The sequence below is a fragment of the Channa argus genome, chromosome 5 (assembly GCF_033026475.1).
Source record: "Channa argus isolate prfri chromosome 5, Channa argus male v1.0, whole genome shotgun sequence".
NCBI lineage: Eukaryota > Metazoa > Chordata > Actinopteri > Anabantiformes > Channidae > Channa > Channa argus.
In genome coordinates this window covers 9,219,245-9,243,853 of record NC_090201.1, presented here as the reverse complement: position 1 = coordinate 9,243,853, position 24,609 = coordinate 9,219,245, and the positions used below count along the sequence as shown (strand labels likewise).

Here is a 24,609-nt window from a genome sequence, read left to right as displayed (position 1 = left end):
GAACTGATTAAAAAGCACATTTGACATGTGCTTTTTGGACCACAGTAACAGATCTGACCAGTGATTAATTTTCTGCTCTGCTTTCACTAAGATTCTAAATGTTTTACATGTCTCCTCTCTACACTTAAATTTGTAGAAGTATTGCAAATCTTTCATCCTACTGTTGTTGAGTAATTGTTTGGCCACACGTTTGTAGACTGCACCTGTCTCCCAAGTCAAAGCCACAGCTACAACTCCTGCTGCTGCCACTGGAACAGCTGCAGCTGCAAACACTGCAGCAACCGCCTCTGTGACCAAACCTAAAGAGTCGCCCCGAGACGCAGCCCAGGTAGACTCGACTGCTGCAGGCTTCTCTGATCCTCTTAATGGTTTGATGAATTTCTGCAGGTGTACCTTTTGACTGCCTTTGGTCATTGCTTTATTCTACACCATCTTCTTTGTGATGGGAGTCTGCCTCTGGTTTTCTCACAGGTCTTCCCCAAGTGCACTTGGAAACATGAGTTTGGACTTTTCCTTTTCCAGAAGTTTGTTTTTGCCTTTGCTTTTCTCCTTGGAGATAAGCAGTTAAGAAGTATAAGCACCTTTTTTTCCCCTGCAGCCCTTTTCTTGGCATGTCTGCACTTGTTTTAGGATTTGCTCATAATGCACACCTGTCCACTTGCAACACTGCACATACATCAGCAACTTCAGTCAGCATGAGAAAACTAATGGGGAGAAGAGGCCTACTGACTCATATCAAATAATGAGCTGTAGGTGGAGGCTTACATCTGCTCAACTCAGTGCCTCGCCTGTCTTTCATTTATTTGGGTGTATTTCTGACTTTGTGCATGTACAGTGGACCTGTAGTTTTACGTGACATGCACTCGGCCTATAAAACATTCCAATTCATTGTATTTTAGAGTACCCCTTCCACCGCAACAGTCAAAGCTGATGTGCCCAAAGTTGATGCTGCTAAAACATCAAAACCAGCAGCTGCAGCTGCAGCTGGACATTTTCAGTGGAAGAACGACGAAGCCAAAGTGACAAAAGCGAAGGTAGACCAAACTGAAACCAGAGGCTGGGCAGAGGCTGTCTGATTGTTTGTCCCCTGCATTGTCTCTATAGTATTGGTGGAGATGTATTGAAGATTTACTTTCCTATCTCTTTTCTGTATTGGACTGGATAGATCAATCATGTGCCTTCAGACCCTGCATAAATTATTGATCCCCTCTCATCTATTTTTTTTTTTTCCAGGGGAGACCTTTTTATTGGGGAACAATGAGATTTCTCCCGGCATACATTCATAAATTTGCACTTAATTGATACAGTAAACATCCAGTGGGAAATTATGTTTTAATATACTGCCTGTTTTTAATGAGAGTATTTTTTTAACCTAAGGTTTTCAATAACCTCTTAACCCTACCATGCAGAGAATGTTTGCCATGTTGCATATTTACCTATTCTGGGTCCATTTTGCAGGTGCAGGCAGAGGTTCCCTCCACAGCAGCTAAAGGGGCCAAAGAGGTAAAACATTAATGAAGCTGTAAGGATTTGCTTTTAGAAGCATGTTGCTTGCTCCATTGTGCTGAGTTGTGTTGCATGCACAGGCACCTGCAATGGATCCAATCGATGCCTTGGCCAGCATACTACCATCCGATGATCCTGTCACTGTCCCTGTGTACACTGGGCCAGAGGTGTCAGAGGTATGGCAAAGCTACAAGGTGCATGTGGACATGTGTTTCTATGCAAACTGAGCAGATACGTAATTGCACTCAGCTGAAGCATGGCTCTAATGTGAGCAACCCTGTGTGCTGCATGTGTCACAGCAACAAGTCACAGCTGCGAGAGCTCAAAAGTGTGGAGAAAGAGAGGACACGCTGCCTCCAGGTTACAGACTTACAGACATGGTCAGTTCTCCTCACTGGACTCTGCTTAACTCACATATTTACTTTTTTTTGTCGCAATTTCAACAGATTGTTTTTTGTGTGTGTGTGTGTTTATCTTTAACAAACTGTCATTGACTTTTTATAACCTTAGAAGTACTTTCTATTGGGGAAATTTTAAAACTGCATGTATCAATGCAGTGAGAACTGCAAATACAACTCCTTTTACCTCCACTATCTTAAGACTGAGATGAACAGAGCTACTGTCAAACTAAAGTAATTGTTTCTGTTATCAACTGCAGTGTTTGCAGCAGTGTCCCAAATTGTCAAGCTAGCTTTACATTCTGAGTTTCAGAGCTCATTTAACATTTATTCAATTTTCCCTTAATTATTTCAGCATTTTTTCTTTCTATTTTTAGCCTCCAGTTCCTGCAGATGTTAAACCCAAGGACGTTACTGTAAGTAAAAATGTCACTGCTCAGATTAACGAAGTCACAACCTCATTTTGCTACAAAGAAAAGTTTAGACAAAGTTTATACTCATCTCATTGCTGATTGCACATACAGGAAGGAGTGTTTCCACTCTTTGATCTGCTGGTTCCTCTACAGTAGGGAATGTTGTATTGCACTGGAGGGTGTTGTCCTAGCAAACTGTACAGGACCCACCTTTTTTTGTTTGAGCTTGTTCTTGTCCGACCAAACCTAAATATTCAAGTACAAATCCACATAGACAATCACACATGCATCCGTGCAGTGTTACACACTTTGATTTCCACCCTTATGTAGGCTACTATTTACTCAACTTCATCACACCCACATTTGCATCAGCCTAGTCCCAATTTGTCATTTTGTCTTGTAGCTTAGAGCTTCTTCTGTTTTTCATTATCTTTTTTTATTCTGATATTTTTCTTCCAGTGTGGAGTTTAGTTATGGCATTTATCATATGTTTTGTTAAAACAACATTATTCTATTTATGTGATGTCTTTGAAGACAGTTTATTTTATATATTTATTGGCCTTCATGGAATTTGAAGGGTGTGTCTGTACTTTTCCCAGTTGGTACATGCAGTTTGGTTTAAAATGTTTTGCCCCTCTTTATTTGTCAGACATGCCCTCTAGTGGAGGATCATGACAGGGAGCATGGCTGTTAAGAAGCATAGTTACTGGTTTTTAGTAAGAATCTGATCATTGTCCCATTAATGCAATCTTTGTTTTTACCTCTCAGAAGCCTATGACCACAGACCAGGCCATGGATTCTCTTTTAGATGATTTTTCAACACCCACTGCTCCAACCGGACCCAAGAAGCAAGAGGTCTGTGTCTTTGTAGAATTTAGCACTAAGCTGCTAGTGTATTATTCCCAGTTTGACATGTGTCGTATATTTTATTAGCCCTGGAAATATGCCATTTTTAGTTATCTAACATTCGAATGTTGTATGTTGTTTTTTTTTATATGAAAAATGTAGGACCATGTTGACAATGTCAGTGCCTCATCTGCCGGCCCTGTTAACTTTGCACCACCCCCTGCAAAGGTAAAGTAATGTTAGTGTAGCAGAATCTGACTGAAATTGACGAGACTTGAATTGTTGGATGTAATATGTTTTTTAGAAAGGTGAAACCACTAAGGCTGTGACTCCTGCTGACAAGAAAGCCAAGATGGAGAATGTCCCGTATGATTCCTCTCTGAAGGCTGGACACTCTGCTTCTTCCATGGTACAAGTCTGTCTTGGTCGGTTACTTGTCTCCTAGACAGAAAGAAGAATTGAATGCAACTACCGGCTATAGTCTTCACTGGAGTCTCACTTCATTATGTCACCATGTAGAAACCAATAATGTAAAAATGTTGTCACTTTTTGCTGTTGTAGAAATCAGCTCCACCTGTGGCTGTGTGTCATGCCCCTGCTGATAAAAAAGCCAAATTGGAGAAAGACGACTTTTCTTTGAAGGCTGGGCTAGATACTAAAGTGGACACCAAGCACAAGGCTGACAAGGTGATAATTAGAAGAGTGAACAAAAAAAAAAAAAAACACATTATTTTTTATATATATAAAAAAAAAAATAATGTGTGTGTGTATGTGCCATTGACTGACATCCCACTGTTATACTGAACTACATTACCCTCTTCCCCTACTTTGTCCTCAGGGTGACGCTGTGTCTCCAGATCCCTTTAGTGCTCTTGGTGACTTGCTGCCAAAAGACACACCAAAACCCGAAGCCCCCAAACTCAGACCTGAAGACATTGTTTCAGTAAGAGGACAATCGGCCGCAATACCCTGTTCTCATGCTTTCTCAAAGACGTTAAAGGTTAAGTGCGGAAAAGAGACCTTTACAAGACAAACGTCTTATTTCTTCTTCACAGGAGGACAAACACAAGAAGGAGAAGGGTGTGCGTGTAGGAGAAAGGGATGATGCACTTCCTCCAGAATACAGATTTAAAGAAGATAAAAACAAAAAAGTGCCTCCCCCTAAACCTGAGGTGCGACTAAATCACAGTTACTTTAAGGGCCTTTCAAAGTATTACTAAATAATCCCTGCAAGATGTCAACTGACAACACATTTGTCAAATTTTCCTCTATGTGCCTCCTCCTGCAGCCCAGCATGGATGAAAATGAGGCTCTGGACATTTTGGGTGGAAGCTTTGACACCTCATTATCAGCTCCTGTTGTTCCCCACTCAGCTGCTCATGCACAGGTGCATTATGGATGTTTCTGCAGTTATGTAGTCTCTCCAATACCGTATCTTGTATATTAATATTACTTGTTGCTTTTTGTAGAAAGCCTCTGCAGCCCCCCGTGTAGCTATGGCTCCCGCCCCTTCTGCTGATAAGACACCAAAGAAAGATAATATTTCTGTGGAGGCTGGACGTTCAACTTCTACTGGAAAGGTAGAGTAAAACAAGCTTACAGCTTCTTTCCTACAAGCATCTACCACCTTTGTTAAGGGGACACTGCAGATTTATTGTTTTTCCAAAAAAGTCACACTATTATCTTAAGAAGTTACAACTTAATCAAATCAAAACACACAAACATCATACCCACGATAGTCAGGATAGCTCCCTCTTTCACTCTTTACATTTGTAGTATCATTGCCAGTGTGTATCAAATATAAATGTCCGTGGATGTGTTTGGTCAGTAGATTCAGACTTTACTTCAGTATCCGGATTATTGTACAGTATTGACTGGAACTGGTGGCTGCCAAACAAGAATTTTAGACTTGTTGATATTTTTAATTTTGCGGCATCGATTGTCAATGTATCACCAGATTTCTTTCTCGTGTCAGTATAAGGCTGAGGTTATGTTGTGTAGCACTTATTTTTTTTAGTTCATGGTCAATTATTGAAGCATTTAGGTAACCTTGTCGACTTGACAATAGACGGAAACTAAGAGGTCAGGGGCCGTCTTAAAACAGCCTGCAAAATGGCCAAGGAGTTTTTCAGGATTATTTTGTAGAGCTTGCTCATTGTTTGAAGGGTGTGTCTGCAAAAATCGCTCTTGGAATTGTGGTAACCAAGACCAGCAAACTGCCAAAAATCAGCTTTTTCTGTATTGACTTCTGCAGACCTGCTAATGATCAATTTATCAATGGCTGATGATTAGCAGCACTTCCTATGAAAGAGGTAAAAGGTAACTTAGTATGTGGCAGTGTGTTGTGCTTCTCCTGTTGATAAGAAAGGCGAAGCAGAGAAAGTGGCTCCTGCAAAAGACAAGACACATCTGGTGACTTAAAGGAGTTTTACAGATGGGGGTTTGTTCCCTCCCTGTCCTGTTTTACTAGTTTGCATCTATTGAATGAGGGAAAACGATGTATTACTGTAGTTAAGCTATAAATGTATGACAAATCTTCCACTGTTCTCTCCTCAGGGTGACCCTATGTCTCTGGATGCTCTCAGTGCTCTTGGCGACACTCTGCCAGCAGACACACCAAAACCAGAAGCCCCCAAACCCAGACCTGAGGACATTGTCTCGGTATACAACACATTCAGTGACACAGAGTTACAGAAAGACCTCTTGTTGTGGGCTGATCATTGGCATTTGTGCTTCACAGAAACACTCACCAGGCATTGTTGTGTCCACCTTTTCTTTTGTTTGCTTTCATAGGAGGACAAGGCCAAAAAGGAGAAGGGTGTGCGTGTAGGAGAGAGGGAAGACACTCTTCCCCCAGAGTACAGGTTTAAAGATGAACACAAAGATTTCTCTCCTCTAGTACCTGAGGTGAGAATGAGACAAATTCACCCTAGGGTTCCTAAACTTTTACCTTAGTCCAATGTCAAATGAACACACCAGTAACGTTATATCATCAACTAATACTTCACTGTCCGTCCTCCTGCAGCCCAGCATTGACACTGATGATGCTTTGGACTTTTTGTCTGGGGGCTTTGAGACATCCTCAGCAGCTCCTGCTGTCCAGTCTCCTGTGCAGGTAAATGGTGGAGCTACTGTATCATCAGTCCGTTGTGTAGTCAGATGTTTGTCTTCGTATTCTGATTTCAGTGTTTTGTACATATTTATTTGTAAAGTAAGATATTTTGCGAGATATGCCATTTTGTTTTCTTGATACCTCTCTGAGGCTGCAGAGCACACTTGACATAATCTCCATCAGCACTTCAAAGGCTTGTTACACCTTTTGGTTGAATCTGCATAAAAACCAAGGTGTAAAAATAACAAGTTGTGGTTCTATAGGAGATATGTGCCTTTAGCAGCTGTGGTAAATAACTAGATACTGTACTACAGTAGGTACTTTTACTACTGCTTATACTTATGCTATTTTTACATTAACTCCAATACGATTCAGTGGGAACTGTTGTACTTTTTACTGTGCTACATTCATTTTACAGCTCTGGTTACTTGTTACTTTGCAGATGCAGATTACCATTGCAAATTGCAATCATCTAGTAACTAATCATGTAAAATTATGGATTAAGCAGCTGTCAGAACCTAAGATGGTTAAAATCAGCTCCATGTTTATCAGCCAACCTTTTTGAAACTAAGAGCTACTTCTCAGGTGCCAAGGGCCACCAGTTTAATACACACTTTTGAAATAAAAAATTAGTTCAACTTAGCTTTAATTATATGTTATTATTAATAATTACTTACATTAACGATATTCATCTATGTGAAGGCACGGATCATGTTAATGATTTCTCATAACTATCACATGTGATTTTAAAAAAGAATAGCAACAAAAAAAATTAGATGTAGCTCATTGGTAAGTGGCGCTATGGTGAGCTATTTTTAGAACAGCCCCGTGGTCGACTCATGTGGTCTTTGCGGGCGACCTGGTGCCCACGGGCACCATGTTGGTGACCCCTGCACTACACCAAGACTCTCTCGAGAACTTTGACCATTTCTTTGCCAGTATTTCGCCCTAAAAATAATTTTAAAAAAGGGTTCAAATATTTCTTCCCTTGAATCTATACTTTAATTATACTGAACATGTCCTGAACATGTGGAACACATCCTCGGGCCTTTAGGCAGAACAATCCTTGCTTGTTTCTCCTGTTTGTGGTCTTTCTGCTAATCTAAGTGAAAGCAACTAATTTAATTTTACCAAACTATTACTTTAATACTTTTAATTAAGAATTTTTGTTATTGCTGAAAAGATTTCTCAATTTCTGTTGTCTAGAGCAAAGTAGAAGATTTGTCTGCCCTGGATGTACTTTCTGGAGACTTTATAGCTCCAACTAAAGCTTCAGGAGTTCAGGTACCCATTCTTCTGTGTCTCTGAACAATTTTGTCCTTCTCCAATACCATTGGTCTGTCCTTGCTTAGGTATTATCAATAAATGGAAAGAATTTAGTTTCTTTTGTGTCCTTCTTTCTGCCCTTTTAAGTCCCATGTCTACCTTCAATCTATATGTCTAACATTGTGTTTCAGCAGAAAACTTGTCCTCTGGAGAAACCCCACTCGGCCGGTGTTACCCATGCACCACCACAACAGGCAAAACCCAAGATTGAGAAGGTAACAATAAAGATAAAAAAAATTTTCTGAAATGCTTAATTTAAATTTATCTTACCTCCTTTATTTTTTTTGAGACAATGAATTTCTGACATAAATTCCTTCCTGTTGTATTATTGTATACTTGTGTTTTTGTATTTTTTTTTTCACTCCCACTTTTTTTTTTTTTTTTTTTTTTTTAATGAGCCTAATGATACTGTGAAAACGATCATACTGGATTTCTCTCTTGTTCTCTCCTCAGGGTGATTCTCTGTCTCTAGATGCTCTAAGTGCTCTTAGCGACACTCTGCCTGCAGACGTACCAAAACCTGTATCACCCGAACTGAGACCTGAGGACATCGTCTCAGTATGTTGTTGCTCGTTTTTTGTGTTTTACTTCTAAAAAGTCAAGTATGAAATGAAAATTAAATTTACATTACAGTAAAACAAAACTCACTTATCATCAATCTTTTTTTTATTTTGTGCATATAGCTTTTACTTTTGTGTGTGTGTGTGTGTGTGTGTGTGTGCGTTTGCACTCTTGCGTTACTGATGTTCCTCACTGCCCTCTTTTTTTTTTTTTTTTTTTTAAACTTTCCTTTTCATAGGAGAACAAAGTAAAGGAGGAGAAGGGTGTGTTTGTAGGAGAGCGGGAAGACACAATTCCACCAGAATACAGATTTAAAGGAGAAAAAAATCTGCCTCCTCTAAAACCTGAAGTAAGACTCAAATTCACCTATATGAATACAAGCAGCCTTTTTTTTCACAGCAAAATTACAGATGTACACAAATGTATTGATCAATGTTCCTGTAGCGTTTTTACTCTCTAATTGAAAGCTAAAAAAACAAACACAAACAAAACTTTAAAGCAATCACAGGTCCTCATCATCCTGTATGTCCCTCCACTCTCTACTCTGTAGCCGACCATGGAGACTAATGAGGCTCTTGACATTTTGTCTGGCGACTTCACAACCTCCCCTAAAGCTTCTGCACAGGTATACGGTGGAACTGTGAAAGCAATCAATAAAAAATTTAGCCCCATACAGATTTTAAACACTTGTTTGTGTCCCTCTCTCAGCCGTCTGCAGACTTGGCTCTTGATGCCTTAGCAGGAGACTTTGTTGCTCCCACAGCTGCGCGAACAGTGCAGTCTGCTGCTTGTGTTCCCCAAAAAAGTGCCCCACAGGTGGGTTTACGCACAAGTACATCTCAAGCTCTTTTAAACTACTACTGACACGGTCTAAAAGCCTATACAGTACCTGCACCTAAATCGTTTTGTCTCTGTGTTTCTGCACTCAGCTGGCAGCAGAGGAAGACAATGCCCTTGATGCTCTGTCAGACACCTTGAAAGATATTGCACCCACCCCTCAGCCTGCCCAAGTTCCTGCCAAAGACATTGTTAAGGTAGCCAGCATGTGAGAGGATGGTTTAAATTTAAGAGTGCCCCGAAATCAAAGTCTGAAAGTTGCTTACCGGTTTCATGTTCTGTTGATGCAGGAGAAGCAGGTTGTAGAAGAAAAGTTGATTAAGATGGGAGAGAGCGACGACACGCTGCCACCAGAATATCGAACCAGTGAGGCAGATCGGAAGGTAAACTGACCTGACATTAAATATTTATAATTATTCATATCTTCTGTTACTATCTAATTTATAATCCAGATTTTGCTGTTTTCAGCTCAATAAAATTGTCTACCGGGACGCCTTTAAAGCATGTAGCAGTATTGGTAATTGACTGTGCCTAAGTATTGTCTATTTGAATTTTTAAAGAAAATGAAAGAAGAAATGGCAAATCAGGCTGCAGCAGGCAAGGAGGTAAGTCCCTTACATAATAGAATTATAATAAAATGATTCACAGGCACAACAAACACATACACAGATAGACTTTCTGTATTTTTCTGGCCTGTAGAAGAGTATAGATGAGAACACAGCCTTGGACGTGCTTTCTGGTGATTTCTCTGCTGGTCCCAAGTCTCCAACAGTCACAGCATCTGCAGCCACAAAAAAGGTGGAACCTTCTGCTCTCCACTCAGGTCCCATTAAGGTACGACAAAAAATTCTTAAACTGCAAAACACAGCAAAAATGTAATTATACTTACCTATACAGCACTTCCCCACTTTAGATATTTGAGGCTGAATTACACTTAGTTGAGCCAGTTTCAGCATCCTCATCTTGTAAATAAAGGTTCACTGGAATGGCTTACTATGACACTTACTCTAATGGCAATTAGCCATTGTCCGTTTTATTACTTTGATCTATGTATTTGTTTAAAAGTCAACATATCTGCTATGAAAAGTGTCTGTTGAGTTCACGAACAGCATTCAGTACGGAGCGGATCATATTTGATAAGTTTTGTTTCTCTAGCCAATGGCTGGTCCTACTCTCGACTCCCTGGCCGACACCCTGCTCCCTGACACTACACAATTCAAATCAGACAAACCAAAGGTAAAAGATCTGTCGGAGATTAGGATGTAAGTTTGCACCATCAGCTGATATTAATATAAGAGAAACAGACAAAGACCAAATCTTAGCCGAGCCTGTCATCTTCCCACTAATGGCATTTAATTAGATCCTCCAATGGTAATATACACTTGTGGTTACCTGGCACCCCCTAGAGGTGATTTACTAACATTTACCGGATCGCTGGTCATCGTGTCGCACAGCTTTGTGGGGTTTTGGGCCTAACCAAGGTGTCAACTTTGTTACAGGGCAAGAGCAAGTCAAAGTCAAAGTCTAAAGTAAGACAACTGCCCACTGCATGAAGAACTAATTAATACTAAATATGCACAATAATGAAAAAGATTCTGTGCACTTAAAATTTAGCCGCAATCGAACGACCACCTATCTATCGGGGGAACCCGTTAAAAGCTGCATGATATGCTCTCTACTCTTGCTGCTTCATCTGATGTTTATTTCCCTAAATGATATTAAATCTAAGTATTGCATGCAACGGCACTGCTTCTTCTTTTCTTTTTAAATATTTAAAAAAAACCCTTAACCTTGTTTTTCAGAAGCACCAGGCTGAACAGCCACAAGCCACTAATCAGGCATCAGCTCAGCTAAGCTCAGATGTTGCACTAGCACCCACAAAGAAGGGAGGCAAGAGCTAGATCACTTAAGGTAAAGTTTGTTTTTATCTTTTGACAAATTTGATGTTCAATGAATTTATGTCCATGGGTTTTCACTGACTTCTGCGTGTGTCACATGTTGTTGCAGGTTGATGATGCAATTTGTCCTTTGCTCTCTGGATAAAGATTATATTTTTCTAAATCATCGAGAAAGTATACTGGATGATAGACAAACCTGGACATACCCACATAGTTGCTCCTCAAACACACACTCACATACACTCACACATACCCCTGTTTGCAGCGGCTTTCTTGATTAGTTTCAAAGTTAGTTTTTGGTCTTTTTAAAATTAAAAGACTTCTTGAAAGAAGATGGATGAACAGAAAAAGCAAATAGGGGAATGAGAAGAGATGTTTTTGAAAGAATGTAGAAAGAATTGTAAGACTGTAAAAATTCTTCAGTTTGTTGTGTTGAATTTGGTGAATGTTGCTCATCAGACTCCTGATTGTACATATGAGCTGACAGTTTCTATTTTTGATACACTAATATCACACACCACCTGTTAAGTAGACCCAGTGGTATTGTGATGTTGAAGAGGTGGTTTCTGTCAGCTTATATGTGTGCGTGGGATGAGGGCTGAGTGGGTGTATGTACTGGGATGTTTGTGCAATCTTGATGTACACAGAAAATCAAAGTTTTCAGAACGTGGTCAGATGCCATTAAGACACTAGTGTACAGCTTAGTTTGCTTCTGTTTTGAACAGCACACAGTTTACATTATTAAACATTTGCAGGATTTCTGTAAGGTGTTGTGCTTAATTTTGTATCCCATATGTATACTGTAAAAAGTTTTAAAAAAGATTGCAAGGTTTCGCTCTGCATAGGACAACTCTTACACTGTATAATTTACAAAGGGCTTTTGACTAATAAGTCAACAATAACTATATTCTCCCAAGTTTATTATATTTCTAAGGTTTTGTGTGGGTGTGATTCTAAAACAGGAGTGATTTTTGAATGCGGGAATATTAATTAAAATAAATTCTACCGATTACAATAGTGCAGCTGTTCTGCGTAGATGTGTCTAGGTTCTATATGTGCCAAAAATGAAAAGTAAAAATTTAACATGAACAGTCGTAATCTGTCTTTAAAAAAAAAATCTAAGAACTGCAGAAAAAAAATCTGTAAATACTTTTTTGTTGCAGGTGCAAAGGACATATACGTATAAAACTGAATGGGAACAGAGTCTCCTGTCAGTTTTTTTTGTTTTGTTGTTTCTAGTCTTAACTTAGTGGTTTTGTACCCTGCATACAGTTTTAGCAGCCCACTTCCTCCTGACTTGGGGGGGCTCAGAAGAAACAAATGTGTTGTGCTCAAACTTTTTGTGTCAAGACCCTAAATGACTGACGTGTGGAAAAAGATATACAAACATAATTAAAAATCAAAATACAAGTCATTGCAGCCAAGAAAGAACTCTTGCCTGAGTGGCATTATATTTATTTCTTATTTCTCATATTTATTTCAATAATTGAAGTTGCAAGGGTAATCTTTGAAGAAAATTTTTTTGAAAAAGTTTTTTAAAAAGATGTACAGTATTTTTTTAAATTACTCTGTCTTTTGCAACTTCAATTATTGAAATATATAAATAGAATTTGCTCATTAATTTGACCGTAGAAATATAGAGTTTAAGAAAAACTATTTACATCTTTATTTTTTAATAAAATAAAAATCGAGTTGTCCTGTTGGACTTTTTATCTGAGCAAAAATAATTAAACATGATTATGAATTTTTTTTCGGGGGGGTTCTAAATAAGTTTGCATTTTTAATTTACACACACAAAAAAGATGATGTACACACAAAAAATGTGGGAAAATGGCCTTTAAAAATACTTTTAAATAAATTTAAATGAACAAGATATAAAAACATTAGCTATATACTGTACATTTTAATAGAACTGTAATATTCTTAGGACCTCAAACATTCAAGGGAAGTTTAAAAAAAAATAAAAAATTTCACATTGTTAAAGAGTTCAGCCTGAATGTGCCGCATACAGCCATCAAATCACTAAGCAGTTACTTTTGGCAAAGAGAAGCTCGGTATTTGATGTGTTGAATACCACTAACAGTTTATATACTGTCTATCATAAACCAAGTTTTAACAATGGTAGCAAAGCATAAATTTGCCCTCAAACTCTAAATAAAATGAAAAGCAATTTCTGCAACATAGTAAAATATTTGCTGCTTAATGAAATCACACTGAATATGCACGATCTTTATTAAACGTGTCTGTTGGTCATCATTTGTTTTCCAGGAGCCATGGTCCGTGGCCTATATATATTTAAAAAAAAAAAAAAAAAAAAGTGAAAAACACAAAATATGCTGTGGCTGTCTTTAGCGTTTTTAGAGGTTAGAAATTTGATATATAAAACACGTCACATTACATGTAATAAATGAATACATCTGTATTTATCTAATAATAATAGCATTAAGGCTTTTATATTGGAAAACGCTTCAGAACTCACCTTATTTTACAAACACATCATTTTACATTTTACATTTTATACAATTAAGTACTTATTTTCAGAGGAATTTCTTCGGAGTAACAGCTTTTTTAAATTCATGCCCATTGTAATATTAAAATGCTACCCTGATAACTAAATGAACAAACTAGATCTAGACACCAATCACCTCTCAAATCCTGGTTGTGGCCCGAAATGGAAAGACATTAAATGTAAAATGAATAAATAACTTACTTTCTCTTGTAATGGTGTGGACATCTCCGTGTCCTTATTTCTACAGCAAATCAAGACAGTTATTACAAACTTAGCATACCATTGCTTACATATTGGTGCAAAATCACATTTTTAATTTAACACAGGCAGAAAACACTGACACTGATATTTTGTTGCAGACATTTACTGCCTCCATAGCAAACATCATTCAGTAAAGTTGTATTTAATAAAAAGGCTGAACTGTTTGATATGAGATGAACTTACGATTGCAGTACACGCAAAAGACAATCAGGAGCAGAAGAAGCAGGCCGCAGGCACCAACCAGTGGGCCCAGTATGATTGGAGTACAATAAAAGACATCACTGATGCCCCCTGAAAGACACGTAACACCGGTTACTTCTCACAGCCTCATAAACATCCAACTAGAAGGACTCTATATAAAGGATTTTATTTTGTAATTACAAAAGCAGAAGCAGTGATTGCGCTTTAAAACATGGTTAACTAATACCTTGTGAGCTAGTTTTGTCTTTACAAGCACAGGCCTGGGTGGTTGGGAATAGATTCAGTTTGGTAGTAGTAGTAGTCGGTGCCGGTACATTGACTGCGTTGGAAGCTTTATGTTAGGGTAAAGGATTTGACAGAAAATGTTAAACTGAGAAGCATTCATCGTTTCAGATTAGATCCAAAATGAGATGTATGACTCACCTTCAACCAGTCGGGTTGTATTACCGAATTTTAGTTCATTACTTTTAATACACACACAGCTGTAAATGCCGCTGTCTGTAGCTTTGTTGAAGGACTTAAGAGTAAGGATGTCGTCCTGTAATTTAGAGCCACTGTAGATGTTTCTTGGTCCCTTCACTACAACCCCATTGCTAACATATGCAATGAATTCCATTTCTGAATTATCCAGAACTCGAAACCAGATGGCTATGTTGCAACTTTTGGGTTTGCAGTAAATTTCAATTTGTTGCCCTTCTTTGACTTTTTTCTCCTGAGCTCCTGAAGTCAGTTCTAAAATGTTATAAAGAATGTCAGCATTAATATAAAACACACGTTTTTATATCGCCAAGAACAAATGACTGAGTAAAAGTCCAGAGAACACTTACAAAAACTATACAATGTAGAGAAAAGACAGATCAATAAAATTTTGGTTGAACTTACTGTGGTAAAATACCAGAATCCCCAGAATCAGCATCCACTTTTGGTCCATTTTAATCTTGTAGATGTCAAAAGCTTGTAAAGAGGTCTTTTAGATGCTTGTTGGCGTCTGCCAGGAAATAATTCAGCAAGATATCAAACTACGCCCCACCTGTAACCTTCTTCTCTGCAGTGTCAAATGGTATAATTGCAATGGAGGGTTGCAGAGACCTTCTGCAACAAAGTCGTGGTCTGCAAGATGTTTTGAAGTGGAGCACACTGATCTGCTTCCCTGCTTCTAGTGTGAAGCATTGAACAACGCAACTTCATCCATAAGCAGCAGTGTGGAAATGTTGGCTGAAACCAGGAGTAGGAGGCTTAAAAGTCCACTTTTTGCAAACATAACTTTGAAAAGTAGAACACCAAAGCAATTCTGCTGGAAAAAAAAAAAAAATACAAGGACAAGAAAAATCCTAAACTATACTATTGTCTAATGTCTAATTTTCAGACATGTACATGGGCTGTGACATTGCGTCCCTCTGCCTGCTGTTGTGAGTGTGGTCTGGTTTCCCACTTCCAAAGACAAAGGATCAGTTTTGCTTAAACATCAGGAATTGGTGAAGATTTAAATGATTCCTAACCTCATTCTTATCTCTTCTGTTTATACAAACCATTTCTGCCTAAGGTTTTGTTGGTTCAATCACTACCATGCCACTGATCCACACATTGCGCTTTTTAGTAGTCTAATGTATCTACTTTACCATGAGTTGAAAGTACCTTTAATTTTTGGACATTTAACCATGTCTAAGTGTTTGTCAGTTTGTCAAAATACCCAAAGAGTTTTGGCATCTGAAAACTAGTAATAGTTAAGACATCTGTTATTGTGAGTATACCACTCTAATACACATAACTAAAATTGTACCTGTTGTAATTATACTTAAATAGGTTTAATTATGACAATTGTTAATTATGATCATTAATTATGATTATCAATTGGTAAATGTACATAGTTTAAGATGGTTAGAAGAAGGCTAACAAGACCAACCCTCAGACATTGCATCAATGTATCATGGGGAAAATCCTAAACACTAGATGGCAGCAAAATCAGGATTTTTTTTTTTGCTCTTTTATGTTTTAAGCAGCAAATGAGTGAATCATGGTTTACGCTGAAACCTTAAAGTTTACTGCACCACTTGTCATCAGGTAGCAGGTACATTCAGCAGCTGAAAAACAAACGAGTGGAAACTAAAAACCTGCTGTGACATCAGCAGTTGTAGTGTTGCTACACTTAGCTGTGTGTGCCTGCAAAACAGAAGCAGTCTTATGTCTCAAATCTTTTCAGCAGTTGACTTACTTAAAATTATTGAGAGAAATTGGTGTGTAAAATGGTACTCAAACAGGTTTAATAGTGTCATCATCATTTGACTTGACTTGACTTCCTGGTGACTACAGCGTATTGTGTTGCAATGCTCCATGTAAAGCTGCATTATACTAGTCACCAACGTTTAAGTGCAACAATCAGAACAATGACCAAAGTTTGAAAAAGATCAAAAATAAGACCCAGATTGCAGAACAGCCTTTTCCACTAACACCAAAGGAACATAACTACAAACAGTTAGGCATCATGTCACCTGTCACTTCATGTGAAAGCTGTTTAAAAAGTTGTACAGAAGTGAAACTCCCCTCAGATCAACTGTGGAGAGCTACAACAGCTATGGCGCAACTCAGAGCCCGTCCTATTTCCTGTTCAGTGATGGAAAGTAAAAGCACCAATTTGGTAATGGGCAAAAACTGCTGACATTTTGCTCTGTTGTGGGCGATTTGTCTGTTCCATGAGTGGGTGGAGATAGACATAAACAGAGAGGGAGAGTTAAACACCAAGAGAAAAAGACAATTTAAATAACAAAGAGGCAACGACAACGCAATGTCTCATTATTGTTGAAGGATGAACAGTATTACTACCTCCAATGCAGGTGCCTGTTTATTAACTTAATTTTGATTTTCATAAATTGTTTGACGTTTACTGCAACTGAAACCATAATGGAAACCAAGTTGGTTTCAGGTTTTTTCATCGTTTTCAGTAAACAGGGGATTCTGTTGATGCTTCGTGTTAGAGGGAAGACCCAGTCAAAATGTTCTCATTTTGCCCACTTCACCTTTCCATCTCTCTGTTTCACAGTTGAGTCACCTACAAACACACCTGTATGGGCTTCCCTATCTTAGTCATACAGGGGGTCTCCAAACTGAAACCTGTGTGTGTGGCTGTATGTAGTGGTTGACCAGGGGAAGCCAGTGAGAAATCAAGTACCCTAACACAGTAGCACTGCATTGCATGACATTCCAATGCAGTCAGCACATCAACGACATCCTTACATTATGAAAATAGCAGCGCTCTCCATACCAGTAAGGGGGAATCAATGCCAGGTGTTTGATCACGCACTGGTGTTTAATCAGTTTGGCTTCTGTGTCACCGCTATGATGCGCTGCTATGATCGGATATGAAGCTGTGAAAAGGAAACCAAGACCTACAAGGGGTGTAAGTAGAAAAGGAGCAATTGAACAAATACATTCACATGGCTGTACACATGCAAATGTTTGCTCATCATTTCTAATGTTAGATATCCTGTTACGAAGGTACACACTGATCACCCGTGATATTAACGTTAATGCTTTCAATGTTGTAGCAGCCAGGGGTCAGCATGGGAAATTTAATGTTGGCCATCATCCTCTCGTGTCATTACACACTGTGTACCCTCGTCCATAACATTAAAACCACCAGGTGGTATTAATGTTGTGGTTATCATTATATGTGGGTTTTGAAAAAAACAAATAGTTTCCATTCCTGGCTTTAATTGTGAAAGCTACAATCATTTTGACAAAATGGGAATTTTGTATTCAATATTTGTGCCGTGGTGTTATGCAGTGATTTAAACAGTGGGATATCTGTGGTTCAGGATGCGGCTAAACTAAATAATGTGTAACAAATTTGGCCTTAAGAAATAGACTTTGTATTGTTTCCTATGTCTTACAGCTTCAGACAGTTCATCTTGCAAAGTATTAGGTGTCATGTTACACAAAAGTTTGTCTGAATGCTATAGAATTCAATACCTCACACACATAAATATTACAAATGTAATATTGTAGTGGTGTGTATTTGTCATTCAGAATTTTAACCAATTTTAAATGGATGACTTTTAGTATTTTACCGATCAATGATACACGGCATGCTAAATGTCTTTGATATTTATTATTTATACATGTATATAGTATTTGTTAAAGAAAAGGGAGAAACTGGCGTTTTGTTTTTTTTAGTTCTCCTTTTTCTCATGTAAGCTCACCTATATGTGAATTTAAATAAAAGACACTTATTAAATATGACAGATGACATGAGGTGTTTTGAAAGGCCCCTGAAACAAAAGTAAAAATTGCATATATAGTACATGCAGTTATGATTCAGGTCAGTTTTTATCTGAGGTGAACAGGCTGTATTCAGTGAAAACTGAGATGTTGAAGTTAAAAGATTATTCTTTTTTGAGAAAGAAAATAAATGTAGCGAACCGTAATAATAAATTCTATGATTATTAAATTTGACATGGTATCAGTGTTATCAGTGTTTCTCTGTAAAGCTTTGTCATTTTACCTTAGATTTGGTTAAATTTGATTACAAATATCTTTAACATACAGTAGGTAATGACCTTAGAAGACATTCAGAGGATACAACACAAATAGTTAACAAAGTATTTATGTATAATTTGCCTCGTGTTTTAAATATCCAGTACTTATTGACCTTATCTTGTCAGAAAACACCAAAAAAGAATCCTCGGTAGTTGACGTCCTACAGGTCTACTCTGGCCATGTGCAGTCATTCAGGCTTCCTGGAAGTGGTTATTCTGAACAAATTATTTCCCCTTCACTGACACTGTACATGCAGTTGCCAATGCTGTAGATACATGTTGTAGATACACTAATAGCCACAGCTAATGTTTCCTGACACAACGGACCTGCCTCAATCGTATAGTCAGTTTACTTAGAAATGTTTTATGTAGGCATTGATTCAACTTCTTGGTCTTTCTGGAGGTTCTGTCTTTTGGTGTGGGTGAACTGTACCCCATTATACTGTGAGAATAACCTGTGTCAGCAAAACATCCTTTTGCAGTCTTTACAATTGATTATACTAGCAATTTGAGGCAGCACAGGTTCCTACACTGTTGCCCATAAAGTTGGAATAATTTTGTTTTCATACTCATTACCCTTATTTGCAAAGGATAATTGTGGTTTAATGTTTACTGTGCTATGTTTGGAAGAGACTGATCAATAAAGCTTTAAGAAGATACACACTGTATCTATCCAGAATAAATCGCAATAATTAGATTTGAAGAGTTAAAATGAAAGTTAAAATATTTCTTTCTAACTTTATGGCCAACAGTCTAAGTTGAATCCCCGGCCAACTGCAGCTTTTCTGTGTGAAGTTTGCATGTTCCTCCTGTATGTGCGTAGGTTTTCGTCTGGAACTCTGGTTTTCTCCCACAGTCTAACTACATGCATGTTAGGTTAGTTGGTGACTTTGTGCGAATGGTTGTATTTCTGTCTATGTCTCACTGTTTAGGCCCTGAAATAGACTGGTGACCTGTCCAGGGTGTACCCTTCCTCATACCGACTGGCAGCTATGATCCAGCTATGGCTCCAGCCCCATGTGACAGTTAAAGATGATAGATGGCTAATGGTAATTTGACTGATTAATTAATAAACCCCTGTACCACAACTGTCCTACCTACACCGAAACCAGCATACATACATGAATGCATACAGTAGTAAACAGTCATGTTCACAGTAAATGCACTTGGTGATAAAATTGTATTATATGCTGTATATTGTATATTTGATTATATCCAATAAAAATACTGCAACAATAAACTTTAAGTTTTCTTCAGTTTTTTAATTTCTAAACTGTAACGCTTTTTCAGTCTTTCTCTCTCTCTCTCTGTGTGTGTGTCTGTCACTGCTTGTGGTTCTGTTTGTGGTATTTTTGTGGTCTTTTTGTTTCAGAGACTAGATGAAGAGCTCAAAGCTGAGAGAGTTGATAGCATCTCAGTGAACACGGCTCTGTCTCTTCTCTCTCTAGCACACAGGAAAGGGTCGTGCACACTGCCTGAGACCTGAACAACTACCATCTAAGTAGTTTCTTTACTCCCCTCAACTGCGCAGGTGTGCATGTGTTTTTCTTGTGTATGTGACAGAGGGAGCCAGCAAGAGGTGCGCAATTGGCTATAAAAGGACTAAGATTATAACAATAAAGCTTGTTGCCACATACTGGAGACAGTTCAACAGAAACTGGATGTGATGCAAGTTTACACATCAAAAGTAAATGAAGAAACCAAACTCTGTAGCTCACCTACTCAACTTCCGCCAAACACAATATTGACAATGGAAGTACAACACCCACTTCCAAACTTCTTTTCTTGTCTCTTCCATAGACATGCACCGAAATCTTTTAGATGTACAACACAATAAACATGGTGAAATAGTTAAAAATGTTACATATGCACAAGTCATAACTGTTCATTGATAAAACAGAGTTAAACCTGGATGTTACACCTGCTGTACTGACTTCTGCTGTTGGAGTGCCCTTAAGCCAATCCCATAGAGTCTCTACTCTGCGGGTAAATCTGCCTCTTACAATTTAAGAGTAGAAAATGTGCTTCGGGATGTACGGAAAAACAGGGTGAAACATTCATTTTTCTTTACTGTATAAAAACGAGAGACTGACCACAGTAAATGATAAAGAAATATGCAGTTTATTAATTTAACAGTTTTATTCCTAGAAAACAATTTACTTGCTGTTTACCTGAAGATATATGTGTAAGCGTAACACCCAAACATACTGGGACAGACATAAATTACTACAGAAGAGCAAAAAACAGATGAGCAAATGCAACAGTATTTCAATTCAGGTTTACTCTTTTAAGGTTCAAGAAGGCATTTGTTGAATGCTAGAGAAAAAGTACTCTGCTTTTTGTTCTGATTTAATAAAAAAACACACACAACAAGGGTTCACATCAAAAGCTTGATTTACTGAAAAAGTGGTTTGATAAATGGTCCTGATGAATGACATATTCAAAAAAGTGGAAATGAAAAGTTACAGCACACGGGATAGAATTTAACTTAGAGCACGACCCATCTGACATGTGAAAAATATGTAACAAAAACAATGACTCTATCACGATATGTTACATGGCTGGTGTTGAACATTTAAGATGTTTCACTGGATGAGCACAAATTTCACTGTAGATACTGATGATTTGTTTTTATTAGCATAGTGGATCTTCAGGGCAAACCACATGCTTCAAGCTGGACGTCACCTCACCCGCTGCAATCACAAAAGCAACTGTTAGCGTATATCACAGATCCTATTATCCACAGCATAAACGATCTCCGATTTTAGCAAACATTGTAGCATCTTAACATATTTTCTCTATATAGATATATATCACACACGCAATAAATGCCTTGTATGTAAATCAATATAATCATACACATCAGGTACATACATCATATATACGCCTTGGATGCAGCACTTTGATCATTTACCTCTTCTATAATAAAGAAAAACAAAAGAAAGATTGAGATATAGTTAATTACAGCACATACACTTGCAGCAGCCAAATGAAACAAATGAAAGTTTTTCTTTATTTTATAGGAAAGAAATTATACTATTGTTATCTACTTACCTCCCAAAGTAATGGTGACATTTTTTTGGTAGACCTATAAGGAATATTGTGTTCAAACAAACCAAAGAAAAATCAATAATATACAGTTTACATTTTAATTCAACACTTCAAAGTAATTCTGACAACCATCTGTGAACAAATGTTTTTCGGCACTCAGCACAAATCTCTGCAGTGCGTCCACTTTCTAACTTAAGATTATTTGGAACAATCAACTGGACAACCACTCACGGCTGTAGTAGTAGAGTGTGCAGATGAGAGCAAGAGCCAGGCCCGCAAGAAGTCCCACCAAAGGCCACAAAACAAGGGAGTCACAGTCATCTGGAGCAAGTACACAACATACACAGCAGCTTTATTTAAATGTATATATTATTGCATTGTCGCTGTGTGATATAACTACTTCTTCTTCTCCTGGCATTGTACCTGAGCTTTATACCTGTAACTAAAGAGAGCGGAGTGCTCACAACTATATCCACCTATAAGGCTGTTTGCAAACAGCAGACTACTATACAAATTATGCACTGCCACAACCAAGTGTACATATGTACGTGTGAGTGCTCCTCTTAACTTACCCTGTGAGCGATTCTTTTTTTTACAGGAACAGATTGACTTGACTGGTGGTTTATGTTTTGTGACAGGAGGTAATGATGGAGGGGTCACTGTCAGATAAAAAGAAAACAACTATAAAGGCAAGTAAAAGCTAAACGAGACTGTCCAACAAATGTCTCTATGTCTCAGACTTTACGTGCCATGAATGGATTCTGACCTCATTCACAAAAAACACGTTGTTTGGCGTCCTGTGACAGTTTTTCATATTTGGCTCAAAAACATTCAGACATTGATGAGTGACCTCTACACAAATAAATAAATAACACTCACCTATATTATTGTCTGTAATTCCATGATCTGATAACATTATATTGTTGCTCATATAGACCGGCAGTGCCATGCAGTCACAAAGAATAGCTCAACCACAATTTAAAGCAACATAAAACTTTTTGTCGTATTTCTTACGCATCCCTGTTTCAAGTGTACATCTCTCAACAAAAGCAATCACAGCAATCACTGAGTGCTCCTGAGGTAGTATGGAGTGTCCAATAACCTTACGTGATTACCAGTTTGATAGTGAACAATCTGATTAAACTTGGGTAACTCTGGAATGATAAAATAAACCAGCATGTCCAGTAATATGACGGACACATAATACATAAATTTTTTTATTTAATAATAATATCAAAAACATTTTTAAGTATTGCGAACAGTGGACAGAGAGGGGACTGTGAGACAAAGCTGGGTACATCTCAATAAATGGTCCATAATGGCCTATTGTATGTATCTATGTAATTCTTTGAACTCAAAATCCTTATCGCAGCAGATTTAAATGCAGAGTTTTGATTCAGATATGCGTTAAATTACTTACCCCTCCACTCCCAACCTGAACTCAGACAGATTTCCCACCACCGGATGCGAAACATTTGAAACAGCATTTACCTACTTGAAATGAAGGACTATATGTATCAGTATACAAACCTCCTGGCAGAATAAGAATCCCAGGCCTCCACATTTCTTTGTTGTTCTTCTGTGTTGTTTCCTTCACGACACAAGAATAAACCCCTGAGTCGGTCAGTGTAAGATTGCTGATACGTAGCGCGAAGGACGCAGAACCCCTCTTGCTTATTTTAAAACGTGCACTTTTAGAAAGTTTTCCATAGTTAACACGATCAGCATTGTTGCCTCTGCCTAGGAACTCTACTTTTCCCAGGCTGGCATTACTGTAGAACCAGTAGACAGAGTCACAGGAGAGGTTACCGCAGCCACACTCAATAGTCTCGGAACTATCAATCTTGGGATAAAGAATGTTGATGGGTTCTGTTAGCAGGAACTGGGTTAACCCTAGGAGTGAAATGGGAGTTTATTTACATAGGATTAACATTTCTACTAAAACACAAGACAAGAACAAACATCCATGTTTATAATCTCATGGTGACTTGTCCACCGTTTGGTTTTTAGGATGACTTGAAAAAAACAGCATCAGCAATAGCGCATTTGCAGTCTCACACACTAAATAATGTAAATTACAAGCACTTACAAATAATTGAGCTTCAACCAACATTACTAATGTGCCAGGCAATACAGAAGCATTAAATATAACCAAAACTTGCAAGAATATTTCAAAGTTTGCCAATGTGACATTTAAAAATTGCTATACTGCTATAAGACTGGAACTTATGCAATGTTCAAGGGATGCGTCACTGAAAAAGCTATTACGTTTAATTTTAGAATCAGTTCCAACGCCTATTTTATTTGTTTTCAAGTTTGGTACGTAGGCATATACATGATGCAATCACGATTGTTATGAAATATTTAAGTAAATGGCACATCTGGGCTGCCTGTGTGTGAAAGGTCAAGGTTAAATACTGTTGGATCATGTTTGTGAAAACATATCAAAGACACAGTTTTCATCAGGTTTACGAATGTATCGGTGACGTTTAAGCGCTGATTTGTGCTGTACAGAGTTAATTTTAAAACCTTGATAGAACACGAACCAAGCGAATCCATATCCATCACATGGTTACTGTACCTCTAATCCTAATCATAATTTACAATAATGTAATAAAATTAAACATCAACAATGTAATTTTGTTTTTTTTTAAAGTAATTTTCATGAAGCTTTGACCAACAACTGAATTAAAGGCTACTGCATGTACTTGGTTTCTTTAAACATCCCGTTTCATCTCTTGTCCTCCAAAGAACAAAATAACAGAAAAGTACAAATCTCACGTTTTAGCAGAAACTATAGTTGCGATTGTGTGTTTCAAAAGTAGACAACATTTTAACACCAGTTCAACAACACATCCCTCACTACAGGCCTCTCACTAAGTTATGATGTTGAGAACACTGGAGGCTTACAAAACAACAGAGCAAGGTAGCCTTACCTGGTGTCCACAATAATGAGGTCCACAGTGTCAATGCCAGTGGCAGCAGGATCATTTTGTCCAGTTGCCAGTAAGCGTCTACGCGTATTTCGGGTGGTAGCTGAAGGAAGGTGCTGAAACTTTCTTTTCCTGCTATGTATCTGTCAAAGATGATGGGGAAGCACTGAGCTAATAGGCTCTAAGTTGTCAAGGTAACTCCCCAATGTGACACACAGGCCTATC

General features: G+C 38.0%; 3 protein-coding genes across 43 annotated transcripts in view; 1 reads left to right on the top strand and 2 right to left on the bottom strand.

Moving 5' to 3' along the window:
* cast (calpastatin) overlaps nt 1-12,096 on the top strand; it is a 32,516-nt gene extending 20,420 nt beyond the window's left edge. For 13 of the 41 annotated variants that reach the window (XM_067504039.1, XM_067504031.1, XM_067504018.1 and 10 more), the window contains 31 exons: nt 197-328; nt 900-1,034; nt 1,459-1,503; nt 1,587-1,682; nt 1,806-1,886; nt 2,282-2,320; nt 3,086-3,172; nt 3,326-3,391; nt 3,468-3,572; nt 3,725-3,850; nt 4,002-4,106; nt 4,219-4,335; nt 4,452-4,550; nt 4,633-4,743; nt 5,720-5,824; nt 5,957-6,070; nt 6,189-6,278; nt 7,482-7,559; nt 7,733-7,816; nt 8,055-8,159; nt 8,401-8,511; nt 8,713-8,787; nt 8,871-8,978; nt 9,092-9,196; nt 9,290-9,382; nt 9,560-9,604; nt 9,699-9,833; nt 10,155-10,235; nt 10,499-10,528; nt 10,802-10,910; nt 11,007-12,096. In XM_067504039.1, the coding sequence (XP_067360140.1) occupies nt 197-328; nt 900-1,034; nt 1,459-1,503; nt 1,587-1,682; nt 1,806-1,886; nt 2,282-2,320; nt 3,086-3,172; nt 3,326-3,391; nt 3,468-3,572; nt 3,725-3,850; nt 4,002-4,106; nt 4,219-4,335; nt 4,452-4,550; nt 4,633-4,743; nt 5,720-5,824; nt 5,957-6,070; nt 6,189-6,278; nt 7,482-7,559; nt 7,733-7,816; nt 8,055-8,159; nt 8,401-8,511; nt 8,713-8,787; nt 8,871-8,978; nt 9,092-9,196; nt 9,290-9,382; nt 9,560-9,604; nt 9,699-9,833; nt 10,155-10,235; nt 10,499-10,528; nt 10,802-10,900 (2,802 nt within the window). In that variant the 3' untranslated portion in view covers nt 10,901-10,910; nt 11,007-12,096. The remainder of the gene's footprint in view (nt 1-196; nt 329-899; nt 1,035-1,458; nt 1,504-1,586; nt 1,683-1,805; nt 1,887-2,281; nt 2,321-3,085; nt 3,173-3,325; nt 3,392-3,467; nt 3,573-3,724; nt 3,851-4,001; nt 4,107-4,218; nt 4,336-4,451; nt 4,551-4,632; nt 4,744-5,719; nt 5,825-5,956; nt 6,071-6,188; nt 6,279-7,481; nt 7,560-7,732; nt 7,817-8,054; nt 8,160-8,400; nt 8,512-8,712; nt 8,788-8,870; nt 8,979-9,091; nt 9,197-9,289; nt 9,383-9,559; nt 9,605-9,698; nt 9,834-10,154; nt 10,236-10,498; nt 10,529-10,801; nt 10,911-11,006) is intronic. The other 28 variants (XM_067504047.1, XM_067504049.1, XM_067504040.1 and 25 more) reach the window with 12 other exon arrangements.
* Nucleotides 12,097-12,718: 622 nt separating this feature from the next.
* On the bottom strand, nt 12,719-14,913 carry cd8a (CD8a molecule). Its single transcript, XM_067504062.1, has 6 exons — nt 14,751-14,913; nt 14,292-14,600; nt 14,095-14,199; nt 13,851-13,958; nt 13,608-13,647; nt 12,719-13,182 (listed from the first exon to the last, which is right to left on the bottom strand). Exons 1-6 carry the CDS (start codon nt 14,797-14,799, stop codon nt 13,131-13,133), a joined length of 663 nt encoding a protein of 220 aa, XP_067360163.1. The 5' UTR covers nt 14,800-14,913; the 3' UTR covers nt 12,719-13,130.
* Nucleotides 14,914-20,508: 5,595 nt separating this feature from the next.
* On the bottom strand, nt 20,509-24,557 carry cd8b (cd8 beta). Its single transcript, XM_067504013.1, has 7 exons — nt 24,388-24,557; nt 22,982-23,344; nt 22,024-22,110; nt 21,683-21,772; nt 21,455-21,488; nt 21,275-21,319; nt 20,509-21,093 (listed from the first exon to the last, which is right to left on the bottom strand). Exons 1-6 carry the CDS (start codon nt 24,440-24,442, stop codon nt 21,307-21,309), a joined length of 642 nt encoding a protein of 213 aa, XP_067360114.1. The 5' UTR covers nt 24,443-24,557; the 3' UTR covers nt 20,509-21,093; nt 21,275-21,306.
* Between the last annotated feature and the right edge of the window lie 52 nt (nt 24,558-24,609).